Raw genomic sequence first — 23269 nt, 5'->3', positions numbered from 1 at the left:
CAGCCCCGCCCCACGCGAAGACTCTGCGTGAAGCGACGCCGGACGCGCGGGGCCTGTTGGGGATTGTGGTCTGCGAGCGCGTCCGAGCCTGCCCACCCGGAACTACATTTCCCACAATTACCGCCAAGACGCCCATTGGTGTGAGGGACGCCATGAGAAGCTGCGGCCGTCTGGGTATCGAGCGGGCGCGCTCACGCGGGGCCTGAGGGAGCCAAGACCCGGGAGGGTGTGGAAAAGGACTGCTGGCTCCGCCCTCAGTCCCTACCCTTTGTAGGCCGGCGTTTTCCCTTCTGAGAAACGCCCCTCCGCCCCGGCCTTCACCTGGAGTTTCTTCAGGTTCCAGGTTTCCCTGCCAACCACGAGGAGTCCAGGGAGGAAAAGCGGAGCATAGGCGCCTATAACCCACGCCTCCCACGCCTTTTCCAGCCCGAGATCGCCCAGGCAGGGATGGGCGACAAGATCTGGCTGCCCTTCCCGGTGGTCCTCTTGGCCTCTCAGCTGCTGCCTGGGGCGGCCGGCTTCACGCCCTCCTTAGACAGCGACTTCACTTTCACTCTTCCGGCCGGCCAGAAGGAGTGTTTCTACCAGCCCATGCCCCTGAAGGCCTCGCTGGAGATCGAGTACCAAGTAAGTGCAGAGGTTGAGCCAGCCTCCTTCCTTTAGCCTAGCTGCACGTCGTCGCCTCTCACCGGCTTAGAAACTTCTTGTGGACGACCGGGGTGCTGAAGAGGCGAGGGCTGCCCGGAAGAGGCCAGCTCCGCGCCAGCACGCGAGGCGAGGCTCTCCCCGGGGTTGGGGACCGAGAAGTTAGGCGGGACCTGGAATTGACTACCCCCACCCCTCCCCTTTCCTCCGGTCGGAAAGAGGCCAGCTCTGGTGATGTCGGTGGTTTTTCTCTTTGTTTCATAATTCACCTGTGTCTTTTCTAGCCAGTACACGCTTCAATACTGGGAATTTTACAATACAGGCCTAATACACGTTCTCCTTAATCATTGGACGAGATGATGACACTTGGCGTTAATCACCCCCACCACCCTCACTCTCAATTCCGGTATTGTAAATCTATACTGTCATTGCTTCAGTTAAGGATTTTTGAACTGTGACCATGTGATTATCACTAAATCCTATTTCGGAATATTTTGAAAGGGGCTATTGATGTGTTTAATGGTACATTTCCTTCTCAGTTATATACCCCTTATTTAAAAACCAAATAAGATCTAACTGTATATTAAAACTTTGTCATCTTTCTTTCAGCATTCTAAGCGTTTCTCCCATATCATTGTTTTCTTTTTAGTACCTGCGTAATATTATAGGGAATTGCCTTAATTTATGTGGTCATTCTGGTAGAGGGTAATTTCTTAGAAGAAGTCTTGTAAGCTCCAATACAGCAAATTTCGATGTTTCTAAGTAGCACTGGGGGGAAAAAAAAAAAAAAGATGCCTTGGTGTGGTTCATCTCTCAATTTTTTTACAAGTTACCTAATTTTTAATCAGATGTTAATTTTTTATAGTTGATGTAGAGAATCTTTTTCAATAACAGGTACTGTCACATATAGAGCAAAATAAAGTTATTTAGAATTTTCCTCTGAAGGAACTTTAGAATTAGATTATTTATAGATGCATAGGATAAGCATAAAGAGTAAAGTATCTAAAGTCACACAGTTAATGAGCAACACTGAGGCAGGAGCTCAGCATTTCTTGATTTCCAGTCCAGTTCAAAAGTTCATTTACTGAAGTTACCATGTGCCAGTAATGGAGAAGTAGAGACAAGGACACGGGGGAAGGGACAAACAACAGAAAGAACACTTTTCAAGGATCTTAATATTTAAAGGTTACTGGCTCATAAACAACTAATTTCAATGAAGTATGGTTAGATGCTGTTGGAGGAGGGCTTCTTCTCTGGGGTATCAGAAAAGAATTCCTGGAGAAAATAAATTGGAATCTAGAAAGATGCTTAGGTGAAACAGGAATGCCAGGAAGAAGGGGCATTTCAGGAAAAGGATCAGAATGAATAGACAGTTCTGAAAATGCATAGTGTTAGTGTTCTAGCAGTGGGCAATATGTAGTGGACGCTAGAAGTGCTGAGTTTTCGATGGACCTTTAAGACTAAAATCTAGGGTGGGAGTAGAAGAAAGAGGTTGGAGAGGTCAGGAGGCTGGATCGTGGATCATGAATCTTAGCTTGTGTGCCATGCTGAGTAGCTCTGACCTTTGTCTGTATAAGGGCCATTGAAGATTAAGTAGTGTGGTAACTGTCAAAAATGTTTTACAGTGTGGAAGATGGATTTAAAGAGGGCAAAATTAGAGGTAAGGAAACCAAATGGGGTTAGAGAAATAGTCTAGATAAGAAAACAATTTTTATTGTTCAAAATTCATCAGTATTTACTGAGGTATTAGGAGAGAAATCTATTTTAAACTACTGACCTCTTATGATTGAGAGCTCCAGCTGTAGGAAAAAAATGCCTGGGCTGAAATCCTGACTCTGGCACTTACTACCTGTGTGATCTTGAGCAAGTTACTTAACCCCATACTTTTAAAATAGAGAAAATAATAGTAAGAGTTGATTTGAAACAATTAGTTAATAAGTGTTCATATACCATCCCTGACACATAGTAAATGTTCAATATATGTTAGTTTTTTTACGTTTACACCTCTAGATTTATATAGGTGGTATGGCTTAGCTTTATACTTTGCATCTTTAATCACTCAAAGGGACTATTCCCCTAAAGCATTCTGCCTAAACAATTTGTTTTGATTGAGGAAAGAAGTAAAATCATTAAATGTCTGTAGTCCTAGACAATGTTAGAAGGGTTTAAAGGGTAGAAATCATCTTCAACCCTTTGTCTGCATTTTCCAGCTCTGTGATTAATTTTCCAATAACTACAAGCTACTGGGTTTTGTCTTAGTTTTTAACATGTCAGGGAACAGACTTTCTAGACATTGCCCTTGGCTTACTGTGACATATCGAAAAATTTTAACCGTTTCACACATTTTGGGTTTAAGAGGACACTTTTAGGATAATTGACCAGCCCCACAATATATTAAGTTCTTGAAATTTTGAAGTGTCAATATATATATCTTATGAATAGATCATTCATTTAAATTTTTAAATCGTTGAGTGCTTAATTTGTGTAAGCTTTATGCTAGATACTATAGATACAATGGTGAGTAAAAATATAGTCCGTGCACTCATGCAGTCTAGTTAAGAGGATAGACATTAATCAAATTATTACACAAATAAGTGTGATATTAGAACTCTAATAAGTGCTATGAAGTGAAGTGCATAAGCTATGAGAGTGTTTAATAGAAGGACTTGATTTCACAGTGGGAATTGAGAGAAGACATCCCAGAAGAAGTGGAGTTCAGATCTGTAGAAGAATCAGGCTTACTAGGGATAAGGGGGTGGAGCAAGGTGATGGATAAAAAGAACAGCATGTGGCAATCCAAGGCTTTGAGGAAGAAGACTGAAGAACACCTTTGAGGGACTGGAAGACTATGACAGAAAGGTGAAAGTGGGACTCGTCCATCATGATCCATTGAAGTCACTGGGAAGTTTAGTTTTAGATTTATGGTATTGTTTTATTTTATATTTTAGATAGATATTTTGTATATTTTAAAATTAGATTCTGTATTTTTATTTATTTATTTTTGCGGTGCGTGGGCCTCTCAGTGTTGTGGCCTCTTCCGTTGCGGAGCACAGGCTCCGGACACCCAGGCTCAGCGGCCATGGCTCACGGGCCCAGCCGCTCCGCGGCATGTGGGATCCTCCCGGACCGGGGCACAAACCCGCGTCCCCTGCAACGGCAGGCAGACTCCTAACCACTGCGCCACCAGGGAAGCCCAGCTTCTGTATTTTTAAATACCATTTTTAATGATTTCATTAAGCCTGACAGTCACTACCAATAATATCTTTTGTTTTACTGAAGTCTTTGCTTAGTTTTGTCACATTACTTACTTTTTGATTTAATGATATGGTTTTTGGTTTTTGGAGGAGAACCTTGAGTAATTCTTTCAGAACGCTTTGAGTCCTTGGATATCTGAAAATGGCTTTACCTTTTGCTTTCTCTTCAGTAAATATAATTTTTTTACTTGGAAAAATTGAAGACATGGCTCCCTTGTGTATATATGCAAGAATGCTGATGCCATCCCAGTTCTTGTTATTTTGTAGTTCTCTACTACTACTCTTTGGAAGTTTCTAGGTTCTTTTTAAATCCTTTGGAAAAGTCACTAGGATTTTTGGATCTTTTTTCATTTATCCTGCTTCACATCTATTAGACTCTTGCAGTCTAAAGATTTTTATCTTTTGGAGCAGAACTTTTTATTCTCTTATTTGATAACTTCCTCTCCATTTCTCTTGGTTCTCTCTTTTTGAAATGCTTTATTAGGTGGGTATTTGAAATCTTTAGCTCTGTCCTTCATAAAGTTCTTACCATTTCCCTCATACTTTTCATCTATACTTTTTCACCTTGTTGTGAGAATTCCTTGGCTCCTTTTAGTTCTCTGATTTTTAGTCTCCATCCATGCCCATTCTGCTGTCATTACATTTGCTAAAGCTTTATTTGGGCAATCACATTTTTGGTTTTTCTAAGAACTTTTTCATATCAGCATCTTCATTTTCTGTAGATTTTTACATTCTTGAATTTCTCTGAGGATGTATATTACATTTATCTGAGAAAACATATTTTTAAGTCTGTTTACATTATTTTTTCAGAACTTGATCCTATGAGAAAAACCAATAACATGAAAGAGAGGGCATCAGTTTCAACAAATATTTGGTGTCTCTCTAGTCTGTTTTGAGAATTTTGAGATTGATAGATATTGGTAGCTAGATGTATTCTTTGCTCAGTGGAATATCTTCCAGAAATTCCTTACTCTTCGAATCCTTTAACAGCTTTCCTAGATTTCCAATCTATATAAATAGATTATTTATATCGTTATGTTTTCTTCATTTCATTGGGATTTAAAGAAGAAAAAAACTATGTATATTTAGCTAGCCATTTGAAACCAGTTCTGTTGATCAGTAAGTACAGCACAAGAATAGGTAATCTATCATTCCATTAAAGCCACCAAGAAAAATAAAATGGAGTTATACAAGAAAAAGAGTAGCCTCTGAAGGCAGATTGCTGAGTTCAAATTTTGACCATGCCAGTTATTTACCATATCACCTTAGGCAACCTTCTCTGTGCCTGTTTTCTGTGGGTTTTTTTTTTTGGGGGGGGGGTTGTTTTGTTCTTTTAGGCTAAAATGAAAATAATAGAACCTTCCTTTTAGAGTTGTTGTGAGGAATAAATCCACATAAAGCACTTAAAACAATGTGTGGCATAAAATGTAATTGTTAACTGCCATCATCATTATCAGCATTATCATCATCATCATTGGGACATTTGAGATTGTAAAGGAACAGGTACTTTCCTGTTTCCTGTACTTATTCTTTGGCCAATAAGTAAATGGCCTGCTTGGAATATATAGTTCATATTGGGCAATAATAGGTATTGCTTGAAAAAGTCAGTTGGAATCAGATCATAGAGGCCTTGAGTTCCAGGCTAAGAAGTAGCTAGTTATTATTTTATTGAGGAGGAAACAAACTCAGAAAAGTTACATAGCAAGCCCTAAATTGCCCAAGGAAAAGGGTATACCAACTGAACTACCTTCTGTGTTTCTACTCTACAGGGCCTCTGTTTTAAGAAGATTATTTCAGTAATACCCGTAAGACCTAAATTTAAGTGATGGCAACAGGAATTAGCAAGAAAGGGACAAGTTCCAAAAATGAATGGAATTGAACCAAATGGTCTTTCTGCTCCTTTTTAGCCCTAACATGAGTCTTTTCACTTTCTTACCCCTCTAGGTTTAGAAATGAAATCTTTTCATCATATGATCTACTTAATATAGCTTTTTATTTTTAGAATTTGTAAAATGTGCTCTTCTCTTCTATGCCTTCCTACAGGTTTTAGATGGAGCAGGATTAGATATTGATTTCCATCTTGCCTCTCCAAAAGGAAGAACCTTAGTTTTTGAACAAAGAAAATCAGATGGAGTTCACACGTAAGTAATCTCTTAGTTGGGGTTCCTTGATCTGAATACCAGTGGGCACAGGAAAATTAGCACATTTGATACTAAATGTTAGCATTAAATGATTCCATATGAACATTTTAAACAGTCCTTGTTAGTGATCTATCTTAAACTAAAATGTCGTCCATTAATCTTATCTTTTTGTTTAGGCATTTTCTTTTGATCTTGACTAAGGTTTTGGTTTTTTTTGTTTTTTGCTTTGGTTAATGAGTATACCATAGGTACTGCATTCAATCTATTGTGGCATTTTAAACCTGCCCTTCTGGCTAGCACAGGCTTTTTCTATTTTAACTATAAGTTACTGTTCCAGGTATATATCTTAAAGTTTCTTGAACTACTGGCTATATCATTTTTGCCCATTGTTTTCTTAAAACAACAGTACAGTAATACATCTTTGTGTTTGTGTAAATTTTTATTTTACTCGAACCTCATTCTTTTTAGATAATTAGAAGATCTGAAAGTAAAAGATCTGACCATAGGAAACCATATAGAAATAAAATACTTTTTATAACTCTGAGTTTAGAGTTTGATAAAAGCCCATATATTGTATCTCTTATATCTCATTTCTCTTTTTTCATATCTCACTGGTATTTCCTTATTTCATTCTATTATTTTACTGCAGCACTTTGTTTACTCAGTATTGTTATCGTGTTTAAACTGTGAGTATATAGGAATAAGATCAAATATAGAATGTTTAATATTTGCCATAAACTAGACTTTGCATTTTATATGCTTCTAAATTAATCATTCCAACCCACTGTGAGAGATAGATTCTTTGATTTCCCAATTCCCATTTTACAGACAAGGAGGCTCAGGGAAATTAAGTAAGTCTGCAGGGATACACATTTATTAAGAGGAGGAGGCAGGATGAACCCAAATTCTTGCTTTCTACCATACAATGCTTAGAACATCTCTGGCACATAGCACTATGTAAGTACTAGCTATTTATAATCATTGGCCTTTGTTAACCAAAGTACCTGCCATGTAATTGATACTCAGTAAATACTGAATACATGTATGAGTGAACAAGGTGGGGAAAATGTTTCAACCATAATTTTTTAAGTGCTTTTGAAAATGGTCTTACCTATACAGAGCTCTAAAAAAAATTTGCATAAACTATTGATAAATAAAATCAGAAGTGGTAATTTAAAAAGTCAGTTAAGATTGATATACCAGAATTAACTATGCTTTCTCTTTGATAGGTGTATGAACAAGAACTAAAAATGTAGTTCACCTTTAAATTTCAGAATATAGAAAATGTATAGAATTTCTGTCAATTTTAATTTCTCTCCAATTTTCTGCTTTCATTTAGAGATAAATTAAAATTAACTGTTAGGGGAAAAAAGGTATCTTATTGCTTTCTTGCATAGAATTACCTCTCATTAAACCATTGGGAGAAAAGAAAGAGTTTATAAGAGTTCACATTTATTGAGTTCTTTTGATGTGCCAGGTCACAGTTCTAATATGCACTTTACATGTATTAATTTTTTTTTTAATTCTTCCTTCCCCACAGTCCTATGAGGTACATGATATTATTATCATCTTACCAATGAAGAAATTGAGGCATAGAGCAGTTAAGTACGTTGCTGAAGGTTACACAGCTAATGAACAGCAAAGCCAGGATTTAAGACCAGTCAGTCCAATTCACTCCTAATCACTACACCAGATTTACAAATCTACTTTCTAAAAATTAGATTTAAACAAAAATTTATCTTTAGCTATATTAACTTTTTAAAGGCAACTAAAATCTCAGTTATACCACCAAAACAGTTTTTTTCTTAAATTAAATCTTTAAAACAAATGCTATCCTTCCAGAAGTCAGGGTTAGTAAAAATGTCTCCAGACAGCGCCTTAAACTGCTCAATACCTATTTGTCCAGTACTATCATATATAAAAGCATTTTTCTAGACCACTGAATTAATATTACCTTAACTCACACCATAACATTAATTTTGGACTACTTATGCTAATTCTTTTTCTACTTGAAAGGAAAATTTACTCTATATGCTTTTATTTGGATAATATTTTATATCATTTGTAGTAATAATATTCCTTTCTACTAAAGGTAGTCAACACAAATTTAGAAATTAATATAGGAATGACTACAAAGTAATAAACATCTTTTTTTTGTATACACATGTTGAAGCTCATACATCTGAGTCAGTGCTTCTCAATTTTTTTTCATTTTTACTCCTGTCCCCATACAACCTTTTTTAGGCATTTTTTTCCTCATCATCCGCCATGAAATTTTAATACCGAAGATATACTACATGCCCCCTTTTTTTTTTAACTCTATGTATATCTGTGCTTTATATATAAAAAGAATAGGTACAAAGCTTACCCTTTTTATCCAATTCAGGGTTAAGAATGACTAAATAAAGTTGGGTTAAATAAAATTAAGACTAAACAAAATTAAAAGTTAGATTAAAAAGTTATTAACATTAAATTTAACTTTATATTTTCTGAATAACTTTTAATATAATTTATCATACATTGTGTCCACTACACATGCAAATTAGCAATTTATACACATAATAGCAATGTAATTGAAATTTTTTAAATCATTCCAAATATTTTTCAAGAAAAGTAGAATGATTAAAAAAATTACATTAACTTCTTAAAAAGTACTTTTAGTTACCTTAACTTTTAACTTTTGCTTGATGTGGGAAAATAACTTTAGCTACTCAGTGGTCATTGAGATATTATTGACTTTTTTCCCCAGTGTTTGGCATAATTGATGATGGGTTGAATAACCTTTGTAAAATTAAATAATAAAATATAAACTAGTTTTATTCAAATCTTCCCCCAAAAATGCAAAGATTAAGAGATAAAATGTATGAAAGCATTGTGTAAATTATGAAGGAATATACAAGTGTTGACTATTTTTATTTATAGTATATATGCTAAAATCCAATCACATCGCTGAGTAGTTATCTCTTATGCTTAAACAAAAACAGTAAGTCACAAATAGGGGGAAGAAAAACAAGATTGGCTTTGAAGATGAAGATCACACAAGGCTATAGAAAATAATGCAAGGCACCTCAAAAATTGAAGATCAAACATACACATCCACAAGGGAGCCACCGGTATCATTAAGCATGTGTAGGCCACCTCTTGCCCTGTGACTTCTAGATCAAGCAATCAACCAATCAAACGTCCTCCAGTCACAGCTATTTGCTAGCATTTTGTAGCAGTGTTCCTGGACACATTGTGTTTGTCTTCCATGAGCTCAGGCTGCTTGTGATATGCCCAAGACAACCCCATGAGAGAAAATTAAATACTAAGGAATAAGATGTTGTCATAGGATTTAGCTTTGGAGGGCCACGATACTATTATAGCTTTTTTTTTTTTTTTTTTTGCCCATCTTGAACCAGTTTTCACCCCTAGGGGGCAGTATCCCCTCATCGAGAATGCATAGAATAGTCACATTTGGTGGTTATACGCTTACTGTATCAGTGATGCCATTCATCAGAATACACTGGAAAGTTTTCCTCAGGTGCCCCACATCTAGGTCATATTACATAATGGTCACAACATTTTATTTTGTTTTGTTGCTTTTAATATTGTTCCCCCTGTATCCATACCAGTGTTTGCTTCAGGCTCCTTTCAAAAGTTAAATGAATCCTCAAAAGACAAAGGTTTGTCATGATTGAGGAGACTGCAAAGAATACAGACAGGCTCTGAGCAGTACTGTAGAAAGATCAATTAACTTGAGAGTCACATATCCAAGCTTCATGTATGCCTATAACAGGCTGTGTGATCATGGGCAAGTATCTTAATCTATGTGAACCTTTTACTCACCTTGAAAAGGTCGATTATGCCTACTTTCAAATATGATGATAAGGATTAAAAGAAATAAAATGTGTCAAAGCATTATGTAAATTATGAAGAGGTATACAAGTATTGGCTATTTTTATTTATCGTATATATGCTAAAATCAAATCACATTGCTGAGTAGTTATCTCTTATGCTTAAACACAACAGTTAAGTCAGAAATAAGGGGAAGAAAAGGATGGAGATTGGCTTAAAAGATGAGACTCACATGTTGTTCAGAAGGTTGTAGGAAATAATATAAGCTGCCTCCAAATTTAAGCGACCTAGCATATTGGGGATAAGCAAAGTTCAAAATCATTTAGACCAACCTTCGTGAATAGTTACAACGAAAACTAAAACACAGGTTGAACTTTGTTTTTTGTGGCCAGCAGTAGTAAATGTCATTAGCCTGTGCAATATGTTAAAGTTTCTCTCCACAAAAATATTAGAAAGCTATTTTGCTAAATTAACTCGGCCCAGGTCAATTATCTTGAATGTAAAGACAAGATCATAAGTTGTTATGAGTGGCACTTATTCAGTAAAGGTAGTGCCACTGCGAGTAAAACTCTGGTTCTTGGACACTGAACTCATCCCTAATTTTTGTAAACTATTACAAAGATGTACTTAATCCAAAGGGGCCTAGAAGAAAGCATTTAGGACAGTCCATCACTGCTTTTGAAAACAAAGCAAAACTCACTTTACAGATTAATCTCAAAGGGGAGGTTTGTAGTGATAGTTCCATATGAATTGAACTCATTATAGATTACTTTTAATAATGTATAAATATTAAGGTTCATTGTGAGGTATCATGTATCTAGGTTTTTAATCCTGTTTTCTTCCGAAAGTTAGGTCAAGCTCATTTGCCCAATTTACTGAGTAAATGCCAAGCACATCTAAGTTGCAAGTACTTGAATATATATTTCCAGATTGCTGGTTTCCCAAGAAATTTTAAATTGTCTTTCAATACTAAGGAAGTCTTTCCATCAGTAACCTGTCCAATTATTATAAACCATGTTATTCCTTCTCTTTTACAGTAGTCTTTTCTTTTGATCCCAGATGGAAGTACAGATAACTGAAGACATGTCCTCTTTTTCATACAGGATAGAGACTGAAGGTGGTGACTACATGTTCTGCTTTGATAATACATTCAGCACCATTTCTGAGAAGGTGATTTTCTTTGAATTAATCCTGGATAATATGGGAGAACAGGAGCAAGAACAAGAGGACTGGAAGAAATACATTACTGGCACAGATATGTTGGATATGAAATTGGAAGACATTCTGGTCAGTATGGTTTAATAAAATAATAAAAATTACTAACATCTAGAGACCTTAGTATGGATAGGCACTGAGCTAGGCATTTTATTTGCATTATCTCACCTAATGCTTGCTTAATTCTATGAGGATTATTATCTCCATCTTTCCAATGAGGAAAATTATGGATTAGGGATATTTTGTAACGTCTCTGTCACAGAACCAGAGAGAGAGAGAACTAGAATTTGGACACAGACTCTTAACTGCAGAACTCCCTTAGAATGTTCACAAACAGAAGACTGTAATAATGATCTGCAGAACACTTGCACATATAATAAAACTGAGTAATTTGTAAACACTTAAGATGTACGGGCATTTTTTCCCACACCATAGTTTTTATAATATGAAATTTGATATTACTTAATTTGGGGAACACTGTTAGCATTACTTAGCAGAAACTAGCACTACACTTAGGAGTAAAAGCTTTTAGATTATGGCTTCTTGGCTTGAATTGCTTTATGCGCTATCTATCATAAACATGCATAATGAAACGTGCATGTATAAGAACCTACTTGCTAATAATAGTACTGCCAGTGATGGGGAGAAAGATCATTACCCTTCGGCCACAGCTAGATGTAATAAAATGATAGAATTCTCAGTGATATTTATAAATAGTGTATATACCTGTGTTATAGAACTTTCTACAGGAGAAATAATGTGATTATTCCATGTTTGAAACTATATAACCTCTAATACTCTTATAACCTGAACTTTTTTTTTATAATATATTTTGATCACTTTGAGATTTCTTAGGAAAGCAACTATCAAATTATGAGACATACTGTAGATCAGTTAGCTTAAGAAGTCAGAAAATTAAATGATCATATCATATGTGTAATTCCTTAGTGACTGAGCTCTCCGAGCCTTGGTTTCCTATTATCCTCGGGGATAATACCTCGAGTTGTTGTGAGGATAAAATGTGATATGGCATGTATATAAATGGTTTAAACAGAGTCTGGCACACAATAAATACTAGTTTTCTTACCTTCTCCATTGGTGTCACTGTGAATACAAACAAAGGATTAAGCTTAATTGGCATGAATTTTTACCATGAAAATTTTTGATCTCATCATTTCATATGTATACTAAACTTAGTTGAATTTTAGAACTAGAAGACGACTTAGTTATCATTAGTCCAGCTCCAAACTCCCTTTCTCCTTTCATTCCATTTTATAAGTAAGGAACTGGCTTAAAATGGAAATGATGTATCCATAGTTTCACAACTAGTCCAGTCTTCTTCCCACTCATTTTTTAAATCTCAATCATATTAATATATTCTCCCATTTTAAATTTATATTGCCAACAAGAGCAAACTAGAAGTAGTTGTAAATTTTGTTAGTACTTCACTGCATTCTTAAGAGATTGACTTCATTCACAATTAAACAAAATGACCAGAAAGTTCAGATTTAAATATGGCTTAAAATACTTGGTCTTTTTTGAAAAAAAATAAAATGTCTTTCAGGAGATTTTTCGTTTACTCCCCCCACCCCAAAATTTGTATCACAACAGCAAACTTGAATAAATAATTTTATACTTGACTATCATCGTCATGATATTGAAAAGAACTATGGATGGTCTTTTTATTTGGGGATCTGAATCCCATGTTCTTCTGGAAAATATACCATTGCTTTACAAATGTGCCCATATGATAACTATTATATTTTGTAGTTTTGTAGGTTTAGCAGAGCAGTCTGCAATTTTGAGTATTTTTTTTGCATTTAAATGAGGATTTTAAGCAAGGTGACTATCCAGGAAAATCTGTTCCTAGTATTTTCTTATTTTTGCCATCAATACTTTTTGAATTTCGAATCTCAACTTTACTTTATATTCATGTAAACCTTTTATAGTTTTTAAATCACTTCTCACCAGGACCCTACTATAAAAAGTTTTTTCAGAAGATGTGCAACTTAGAATGCATCTTGATAAGCTTGTTTTATAAATGAGATCTTGGAACATTTTTGTATTAAAAACAGATTATATTTTTTATGGTTGTTAGGGCTAAGAAGATAATGTATATAAAATTACTGGCACTATAGCACTCAAATGTATTTTCACATTATTTTCAATTCACAGTAGCTTTGTTCATTTTTAAAATAACTAATTATAAACAATAATTTAAATACATCATGAGAACTATTACATAAACTTTATATAATGAAGATCTTTAGGTAATCTAAGTAGTACCCACCCCTTAATTAAAATTGTGTTTGGATATTAAACTAGTAAGAGTACTGTGAAGCACATTTTTAAATTAACTTAAAATTACTGAGCATTCTTTCACAATAAATTTTTTTTTTTATCTCCAGGAGTCCATCAACAGTATCAAGTCCAGACTAAGCAAAAGTGGTCATATCCAAACTCTGCTTAGAGCATTTGAAGCTCGTGATCGAAACATACAAGAAAGCAACTTTGATAGAGTAAATTTCTGGTCTATGGTTAATTTAGTGGTAATGGTGGTAGTGTCAGCCATTCAAGTATATATGCTTAAGAGTCTATTTGAAGATAAGAGGAAAAGTAGAACTTAAAACTCCGAAGTAGAGTACTTAACATTCAAAAAAAGGGGCAGAAAAATGCAATAAACTGTTACAGTCAAGACCATTAATAGTTGCTTGCAAAACGTTTTCAGGCATTACCGTAAGTGTGAAATAAATATTAATTTTAACGTGAAAGGAAAGGCTTCACTTTCATCTGTGCAAGTAATCTTATTGTTCCAGTTGTACTTAAGTGTATAACAAGTATTTTGCAGGTATAAATGAATGAAGCCATATTAATAACGGCAGTTTCCTACATTTGAAAAAATTTTGCAAATGTCATAGGTGATTTAAATAAATGAACTTTGGGCCTAAATGTAACACTGAACTATGTTTTTAAAAGATTGTTACCCAGAAGTTTCTTTGTAAATGTGGCAATTACAAATTAACTGTAGAAGTTTTTCAATATATTAAGTTATAAATCATCTGAGAATTACCTAATCATGGATATCTTTAGAAGACAAAGACTCAACTTTTCTCTTTTTACATATGTATCTCCTAAATGTAAATAGAAACATAGCTGTGAAAAACAGATATGTGGGATTTTTATAACCAAATATATTTCATTTTAATAGCAAATAGTTTTATATACCTAGCTTACATTCCCAAAAGCTGACATTTTGAATAATTCTTAAAAATGCTAAGTCATACTTATTAAAATTAGGACAGATTTTCTCTTTGAAGAATAAAGATTGCTCCCAGTCTCTATAGGAATACATTCTGTCTAATCCTTAACCAAAATATAGATTTTAAAATTAAATGTGAGGGAAAATCATTTTATTTTTATATTATCAACAGTGTTATGTTAGTTTTAACGTGTTTACTGACTTGGATAATACATTAATACCAGCAGTTGTGAAGGAAATATTGCTAAAAGGATCTGGACCTAATGTAAGTAAATATCACTTTTGTGTTCTCAAAATCAGTAAGAAAAGAATAAACTCAATATAAAAGAATTTAGAGAATATCCTTTCAAAATAAAGTTCACTTAAACTATAAATAAAGTATTTGGAATCTGATTGGCTCATAATGACTCAATCCTAGTATAAATTATGAGATTAATTTCCAGTTAACTGGAAGAAACTGGGTTTTATTTTTTTACAATTGTTTTATTCTGTTTTGAATTATCATTTATAAGTATTCAGGTACATTTTACAAAACATAAGCCCTACTGGGTATAAATTTTATTTTTATTACAACTTTATTACAACTTTCATAAAGTGACCTTTCTGATCACTTTGACATTCAGATAAGGATTAGAAACCCACAGAAGTTTAAAAACTCAATATGTGAATAACCCTATAGTCTCTGCCATCCTGTCTTACTCAAGTACTAATAATTTAATGAATTAAATAGAATTTTTAGGTTATACCCGTTTGTAATATTGTTTATGACATATACAAGTTAGAAACAATCAACTTATAAACTTGAGTGTAGAACAACCTCTGTGGGTTAGTACTGCTGGAATTCTTAATAAGCAATAATGATATCCAGAGAGAATGCTTTCATCTATAATTTACACTCAAGAGTGGTACAAAAAGAGATATTTCCCTCCTTCTTATATATTTCCCTCTATTCTTCTTCAGAAAAGAAGTTTAGATTTCCCAACTCTGAAGCTTTTTAATGAGATAAGGTATTATTACCTTAATTGGTCAAGAAAATGCTCCTAAGTGTCCAGGAGTAGCCCCTATAACACATGCAAAACAAGGGCCAATAAGATTTTTGCTTATGAAGAGCCCTCCTTTTTCCCCTTCTGATACACTCATAATAAGAAGCAAACTTAAAGTACTATAGCTAATAAAACAGTACAGATATAAACTACTGCATCTTTTCTATAAAACTGTGATTAAGAATTCTACCTCTTACGTATAGCTGGTTACTGTACTGTACTGATTCTTTACCTAACAATAAATTTGTTACATCACCTTCTACATATGATTTGTGTCACTGATTTTAAACCATTGATTCAGTAACTTACTGTATAATAATGGCCTTATTTAGAAAACAAAGAATTTAAGAATATTGAGGACAATTTTATTTTTATAGACAAAGTGAAAAGAAGAGATTATTTAAGAAGCATGTTACCTGTATTAACCAAAAAGTAAAATCTGTAAGCACATTTGTACTAAATTCTTTAATATTTCTAAAGGAATATTGTTTATCTGCCTCATATGGTTTTTTTAATGTCAGTATTGTTTTGACATTAAAATTATGCTAAAACTGAGTAAGCTATTTATCACTTAACAGCTTATTTTGTCTTCAGTTTTTAATCATATAAACTTTTAAAATACTACAATATTTAACTGAGGCCTAGAGTTTCACTATGATTTGCATTTGGATCATTAATGATTGCTATTCTTTCATGTGAATGTCAAGATATAGAGGATAAGTGGTTGAAATAGCACTGAAATGATAAACTGAAATGTAATTTTATGCTATGTGTGTTTATCCTTCTTAAGCATTATTATGTCCTAAAATTGACAATAATTGAGTACCTATAATTCTGTGCCTTCCCAAAGAAAATTCTTTATCTGAAAATTTCAAAGATATTGGTTCAGCATGTAATGGTTTTTCAACTGAAGTGTAATAATGCACAATCAGTGTTGCTCAAATTGCTTTATAATTATGAACAGACACAGCCGTATTAAATAAGCATTGAATACTGTGCTGAGTATATATAATAAAAATTACAATCAAAGAATGTCTTATTTATCTACCAGTCATTGTAAATGCTGTCTAATCCTTAAAGCCTTCATTGATTTCATCTTAACCAAGTGTGCTCTCCCTTCCATTTGAAAACCCATACGTCTCTGCACTTTTTATTGTATATCATTCTACCCTGCATTAGACTTCTGTTTATATATGTACTTATTCTTCTGTTGCCCAAACATGCATTGTAACTAAAAGGTGCTCAAAATACAGGGGCAAAGATCATCAGTTCTGAAAGTCTGGGATGCTAAATAAGCTAAATAAGCTTGTTCCAGTCTTCTACCCCACTGAAGAAATTGATTGTTTAGGACTGGAATTTGGCTCCAGAATCTTAATTTTTCACCCACGCAATTTGGGATTCTGGTGTCCACATTATCGTTGGACCATATGCTAACTGGGTGAACTTGGGAAATCAAAACTCCTTTGAACCTATTTCTTCATTTGCATAGGTATTTTAAGTAACATCTTAAAACTCAGTTAAAAGAGCATTAAGAGAGTCTAGTGCTTGGTGAAGTTGGTATATTATTGGTGATTTCCTTCATACTATTTAGACAAGCCACTCTTCCCCCACAAGCTGGTAGAATTCCTTAGGCACCTTTCTGGTTCTGCACGCCCATCACTTTCAGGTGTCTGGGCTTCTGGAAGGCTTGTGTCATTAGACAATGGATATACAGTTAATGTGTATCTAGGAGAATGATACAATAAAGAATCCACACCTAAGATGACATCATCTGAGAACGAGCATATCATGGATGCCAGATCCCTGCATCTAGAAGAAAAGGTGAGGAAATGCAGGGCAGGGAAAAAAATCAGAGGTCTTCAATGACCATGAGTCAACAGCAAAATGAACAATGAGAATCAGTTATCCAACAGTGAAATGAACTCCCTTATATATAAAGAAAGCAACTACTCCCCAGTCTTGGAAGTTTTCAAGTGGCAATAATGATCAGACATAAAAGGGATTACTTCTACATCTGGTGTAAAATGGAAGGATGGACTAACAAAACTACACTTTATACTCCTATTTCAATTTTAAAAGCAGTAAGTAATACTGTCTAATCCTTAAAGGATTAGGAGAAAGCTGAAAGAAAAGGCCAGGGTTTCAAAAGACACATTGTAGAGTTCTATTTTGCTGGATTCTTGCTTGGTGTTAAAAAACAAATTGCAAACAAAATTTAAAACACAATACCGTTTATAATTACTCCAAAGAAAATGACATACTTAGGTATAAATCTAACAGAACATGTACAGGATCAGTATGATAAAAATTATCAAATGGCTGGTAGAAGAAAGACCTAAATAAATGGAGAAACATACCATGTTCAAAGGTTGGAAGGCTCAACATAGTAAAAAGATCAATTCTTCCCTAAATTGTTCTATAAATTTAACATTAATTCTTATCAAAATCCAGCAAGGTTTTTTTGTAGACAAGGACAAGCTTATTCTAAAATTTATATGGAATGGAAAGGCAAAAGAATAAGGTAATTTTGAAAAAGAATAAAGTCTACCTATATTAAGGCTTACCTTATAGCTATAGTAATCAACATGGTGTGGTACTGGTGGAGGGACAGACACATAGATCAACAGAACAGACATTCTAGAATACACCAAGTCCAACTGATTTTTCACAATGGTGCAAAAGCAATTCAATAGGGAAAAGACAGCCTTTTAAACAAATGGTGCTGGAGCAACTGAGACAAACACAGGTAAAAACATGAACTTACCCAATAAAGATGTTAAAAAAAAAAAAAACCAATAAAGATGTTAAAAAAAAAAAAACATGAACTTAAATGTTAAAATGATAAAGCTTTTTGAAAAAAATATGAGAAAATCTTCAGCACTTAGGGCTAGACAAAGAAGTTCCACACTTGACACCAAATACATGACCCATAAAAGGAAAAACTGATAAATTGGACCTCCTCAAAAGTAAAATCTTTGCTCCATGAAAAACCCTATTAAGTGATGAAAAATTAAACTACTGATGGGGAGAAAACAGATGCAAATCACATATCCAAAAAAGGACTAGAATATCTAAAGAATTCTCAAAGCCCAACAGTTAAAAAAAAAAAAATTCAATTAGAAAATGAGCAAATGACATGAACAGACATTTCACTGAAGAAAATTTGTGGATGGCAAATAAGCACATGAAAATAAGTTTAACATCATTAGCCATTAGGATAATTCAAGTTAAAACCATAAGATATCAGTACACACCTACCAGAAAGGCTAAAATAAGAAAAAGTAGTTACAACACCAAATGCTGGCAAGGATACAAGAGAACTTGGATCACACTCTTATATTGCTAGTGGGATATAAAATGGTAGAGTCACTCTGGAAAATATTTTGGCAGTTTCTTATAAAACTACACATGCACTTACCATGCAACCCAGCATTTATATTCTTGGACACATCCCTGAGAAATAAAAACATGCTCAAATATAAACCTGTACACATTATTATACAAAGCAGCTTCATTTGCAATAGCCCAAACCTGGAAATAACCCAAATGTGCTTTAAAGAGTGAATGGTTAAACTTGGTACATCCATACTATGGAATACTGAGCAGCAATAAAAAGAATAAACAATTGATACATGCAACAATTTGGATAGACCTCAAAGGAATTATGGTTAGTGGGGGGAAAAAAATCGTAAAAGGTCACACACTATACCATTTCTTTTATGTAATATTCTTGAAATAACAAAATTATAGAGATGGAAAATGGATTAGTGGTTGCCAGGTGTTAGGAATGGAGGAAAGAAAGGGAATGTGGCTAAAAAAGGCAGCCTCGGGATGGAACAATTCACTCTCATGATGGTTACACAAACCTATGTGTTACAAAATTCACAGAACTACATACACATACAAATGAGTGTTTGTAAAATTGGTGAAATCTGAAAAAACTCTGTGGTTTGTACTGACATCAATTTTCTGGATTTAATATTGTACTATACGCAAGATGTCGCCACTGGGGGAAACTGAAGAGTACACAGGAACTTCCTAAACATTTTTTTTTTGCAATTTCTTGTGAATCTATAATTATTTCAAAATAAAAAGTTAAAACAAAAACGGGGCAGGTGAATTTTATACCTGGAACAGACATTACTGTGTTGTAAAATACATATTTCTAAATGAGCCCAGGAATAAGTAAAATAATTTAACTTCATGTTAAATAAAAACAAAATATTCTCATTGAAAAAAGAACTGTCATTTTAGGTATTGGTTCAATTCTTAAGAATTTAATTATCAGTAGAAATGTGAAACACTGTATTCTTCAAGGCTCTTAACGAATTGAGCCTGATCGTTTTGACATGAAATACGAAAGAGGAGTCAGAAGTCAACCTTTTTCCTTTTTAGAGCGATTCCATTTTCCAAAATATCCAGAGGTTATACTACAATGAAGTGGTTATTAGAATACTGCCATGTGAAGACTACACCTACTTCTCAACTAGTGCAAAATCATCATATGAATCTCAACAGAGAAGCTATCCTTGACTTTTTCAAATGCTAACTTTTCACTGGACAATCATGACATGTAGGTATAAGGAAAATCTTAAACAGTGGATGATTGATTCCTTCACCTATAAAGGTAACAACGTCTTTTTGCTGTAAAGGATCTTAGAATTAAGGCATATATAGGACATGCAGCTGAGAAGCAACTTATTCAGTATAATATAAGCCACTGTAAACTCTTAAATGCCAAAGGGACATAAATTTAAAAACAAATGTGCTAGCAATTACTACTTCACTATCCCTTGGACCAATAGCAAAGGAATAAAGAATGAAAAAGGTCATTTTATTTAGAATGAGGAAGAGGGAAACACTAGAAAACATTATGCATTTGGCTCATTCTCTCCTTTGATAATATATTTCCTTTCTGGCACCCAAGGGAAGATCAGGATGCAATACTTTTATATCCCCATAGCCTCTAATACAAGTTACATTCATCACAATAGACCCAAGGCAAGGTTTAATACTTCAGAATATGAAAAATTTGAGCATTACTATATCCAGTACTTTGGAGAATAGAAAAGCAAAGAATATGCCTTTAAAGAGTTGATGGTTTACCTGGGGAGGAAGACTAGTTAGTATTTAGGAATTATCAGCTACTCATTTTTCCAAGTCAGCTGTCATTCATTGCTTCAAGTTTTGCCAGATTCCTCAAATTTATGTTGCATCCCTCTTATGTGCACCCTCTACACTTCCCTTTCAAATCACTCTTCACACCATATCAGAATTAACGTATAAAAACCCTATACAAGACTCTAATCTCTAAAGGCAGAGAACATGTCTATTCTATCCACTGCACCCAGCACAATGCCTAGAACACAGTAATTGCTGATGCAAAGATGAGGCACACTGTTTATTAAGTAAAAAGTGAAGTTTCAAAACAACATGAACAATCCTCGTTAAGTAAAAACAGAAAAAGATAAAATGTCTTGAAGGCTAAGGCTTATATACCATTATCTCTGGATTGTAGAATTTGGAGGAGTTTCAGAACTGTACGTTTTGTGTTATCTGAATTTTCACTGAAATATTTTTGTATCATAGTTGAAAACAGTAAACCTTTTTCACTTGGGGAAAAAAATAACAGAGTTGATAAAGACTTCCTCCTCTGTTTTTCTCATCTACTACCTCCATGCCTCCCAATCATTGCCCCTTTCTTCTAAACCACATCTTCATTTTCTTAGAACCACTTCACTAACTTTTTGTTGCCAGCTAATACACAACGTGAAAGTAAGCAGAAAAGCAATACATGATAAACAAATTAGCACTATTTCCTCCAAGTCAGATTTAGATGGAGAAAAGGAGTACTTTAAACACCAGATGTAATTTCTATTACAAGAAAATCCATAATTGGAGAATACTGCAGCTTCCTTATGAAGGGAATGAACTGCCTGTTGATTGTTATATTTAACTAGTTTTCAATTATTACTACTACTAGACTATAGCAAATGCTTGTCATTTTCTACACCTAAATTTATATTTCTCAATACCAAAACACAAGTATAATTTCTTAAAGAGGTCACTTTCAGTAACTACCTCAAATATTTTAAGGCTGCTTTGCAGAGTTAGCCAAGAAAACCATCTGACATTTTTACTCACTACTCTGAATACCTTATAAATATTTTAAGTATCAATATTACTGACTCTGTTTCCTTGCCAGAACAGAGATTTTACCTCATTCTTTTTAAAACTCAAACTACATTCACATTAGTTTTTTTTCAGTATTTCTTTGATTTTTATTACAACCTGTTTTTTGTTCAACACCATTCAGAAGTATGGACTTTTGAATCCCCAGTATAGAATATCCATCTGGAAAGCCCCAGAAAGCATTCTCTTGAAAACATTTCCAAGTGCTTTTGCTTCAGAATAAGCTTTTAAATAAAACAACACAATGGTTTCCCACTATGTAGGTATTGTTTCAAAAAACCAAATACTTCCTTTGTTCAACTAATACCTTAAATCTGCTCTAATTACTATTTTTATTCTATGATAGCAGGTAAGACACATTTTTATTGAAAATTTTCAGCATACCTGCCACAGTACCATCATGAAGAAATATGAATGTTCTAGGTCTTTGCTTGAAGAATGGTGATGAGCAAATGTTTAATAATAAAGAGCAGAAGCTTCTGGGAAATGCCTGGCAGAAGCAACAACTGTTAAAAAATAGTCTTGTTCCATAATCCCATCCTACTCCACTTCTTTACTTATTCCACTACTTCCAAGCATCAACCTTTTCTCCCAATCAAGCCTATCTTCCTTACTGCTCTCTGAACAGGGCTGCTCTATTTAATGACATAACTAGCCTCCCAGGTCCTCAAAACTTAAAGACCCATGACCTGCTCAGTCAAGTACTGTCAACTAATCTCTCTAACCTCTCTCTTAAGTATTCCCAACATCCCCACTGCTTCTACTACCTCAGATTTAAGTAGATTTAGGGACTTCCTTGGTGGCACTGTCTGTGCTCCCAATGTAGGGGGCCCAGGTTGACCCCCGGTCAGGGAACTAGACCCCACATGCATGCTGCAGCTAAGAGTTTGCATGACACAACTAAGAAGTCAGCCTGCCCCAACTAAGGAACACGCAAGCCACAACTAAGGAGCCCGCCTGCCGCAACTAAGACCCGGCGCAACCAAATAAATACAATGTTTTTTCTTTTTTAAGACACAGTTAAAAAAACAACAAAAAAAAAGATTTACCTATATTTAGATTAGCCCTAGCTGGCTTTGTACCTCATATTTCCCTCTAATTCATCCTACATCCCAGTGCCAAATTAATTGTAAAACACAACTTAGCATAGAGGTCCCATCAGAATCCAGGTCATTTCCAGCCTCAACTATGTCACACACTACCCAAATTCTACTGTCCTTTTCTGTGTGTGGTCTTAATGCCTTTGCTTACCGTTCCTGTACTGTGGAATGCCCTAGTGTGTTCCCTTCTCTATAAATCCTGATCATTCATGGTCCAGTTTAAACTCCTTTATGAAGTCTTACCTAATAATTCCTTTCCCCAAAAGTCCTCCACAGCCAGGCCCCAGGCAAAAGTACTCTCTCCCTTCCCTTAAATGCTCTTGCCACTCTTGCCACTTAAAATAGGTAAACAAATACATTCTAAGCTTCCCAGCAAAGAGAAAGAGATAATTATATCTACTTCACATTTTCCTCCTGGTAGTGTCTTAAAAAACAGTAGGCCCTCAAATATTGAGTGAAATGTTCATTCTCAACTCCAGGCCTGTTCTTACCCTGTTCCCTCATTTTGAACTTAGCTTTTCTTTCCCTTAGCCTCTATTTAACCCATCCTTCAAGGTACAACCTAAGAAATATTACACCAAAT

The 23269-nt window shown here is 34.5% G+C and overlaps 2 protein-coding genes across 3 annotated transcripts in view; one reads left to right on the top strand and one right to left on the bottom strand.

Moving 5' to 3' along the window:
- Nucleotides 1–851, bottom strand: part of CCDC18 (coiled-coil domain containing 18) — a 125511-nt gene extending 124660 nt beyond the window's left edge. Inside the window, exon 1 of one of the 2 annotated variants that reach the window (XM_027114355.1) lies at nt 690–851. The gene's annotated coding sequence lies outside the window, so the exon portion shown is untranslated. Of the gene's footprint in view, nt 1–321; nt 427–689 lie in introns of those variants that run through there. The other variant, XM_027114354.1, reaches the window with a different exon arrangement.
- On the top strand, nt 300–16423 carry TMED5 (transmembrane p24 trafficking protein 5). Its single transcript, XM_027114362.1, has 4 exons — nt 300–627; nt 5943–6040; nt 10981–11164; nt 13501–16423. Exons 1-4 carry the CDS (start codon nt 448–450, stop codon nt 13717–13719), a joined length of 681 nt encoding a protein of 226 aa, XP_026970163.1. The 5' UTR covers nt 300–447; the 3' UTR covers nt 13720–16423.
- The last annotated feature ends 6846 nt before the right edge of the window (nt 16424–23269 follow it).

Source organism: Aethalodelphis obliquidens, unplaced genomic scaffold, assembly GCF_003676395.1.
Source record: "Aethalodelphis obliquidens isolate GAN/ISIS:26980383/991018 unplaced genomic scaffold, ASM367639v1 scaffold13, whole genome shotgun sequence".
Lineage (NCBI taxonomy): Eukaryota > Metazoa > Chordata > Mammalia > Artiodactyla > Delphinidae > Aethalodelphis > Aethalodelphis obliquidens.
Note: the sequence above shows the minus strand (reverse complement) of the source record. Positions and strands in the feature narration are given on the sequence as shown.

Coding starts and splice junctions, on each gene's coding strand:
- TMED5 (XM_027114362.1), top strand. CDS start 448: ATGGGCGACAAGATCTGGCTGCCCTTCCCGGTGGTCCTCTTGGCCTCT. Junction 628..5,942: donor CGCTGGAGATCGAGTACCAA/GTAAGTGCAGAG, acceptor GCCTTCCTACAG/GTTTTAGATGGAGCAGGATT. Junction 11,165..13,500: donor TGAAATTGGAAGACATTCTG/GTCAGTATGGTT, acceptor TTTTATCTCCAG/GAGTCCATCAACAGTATCAA.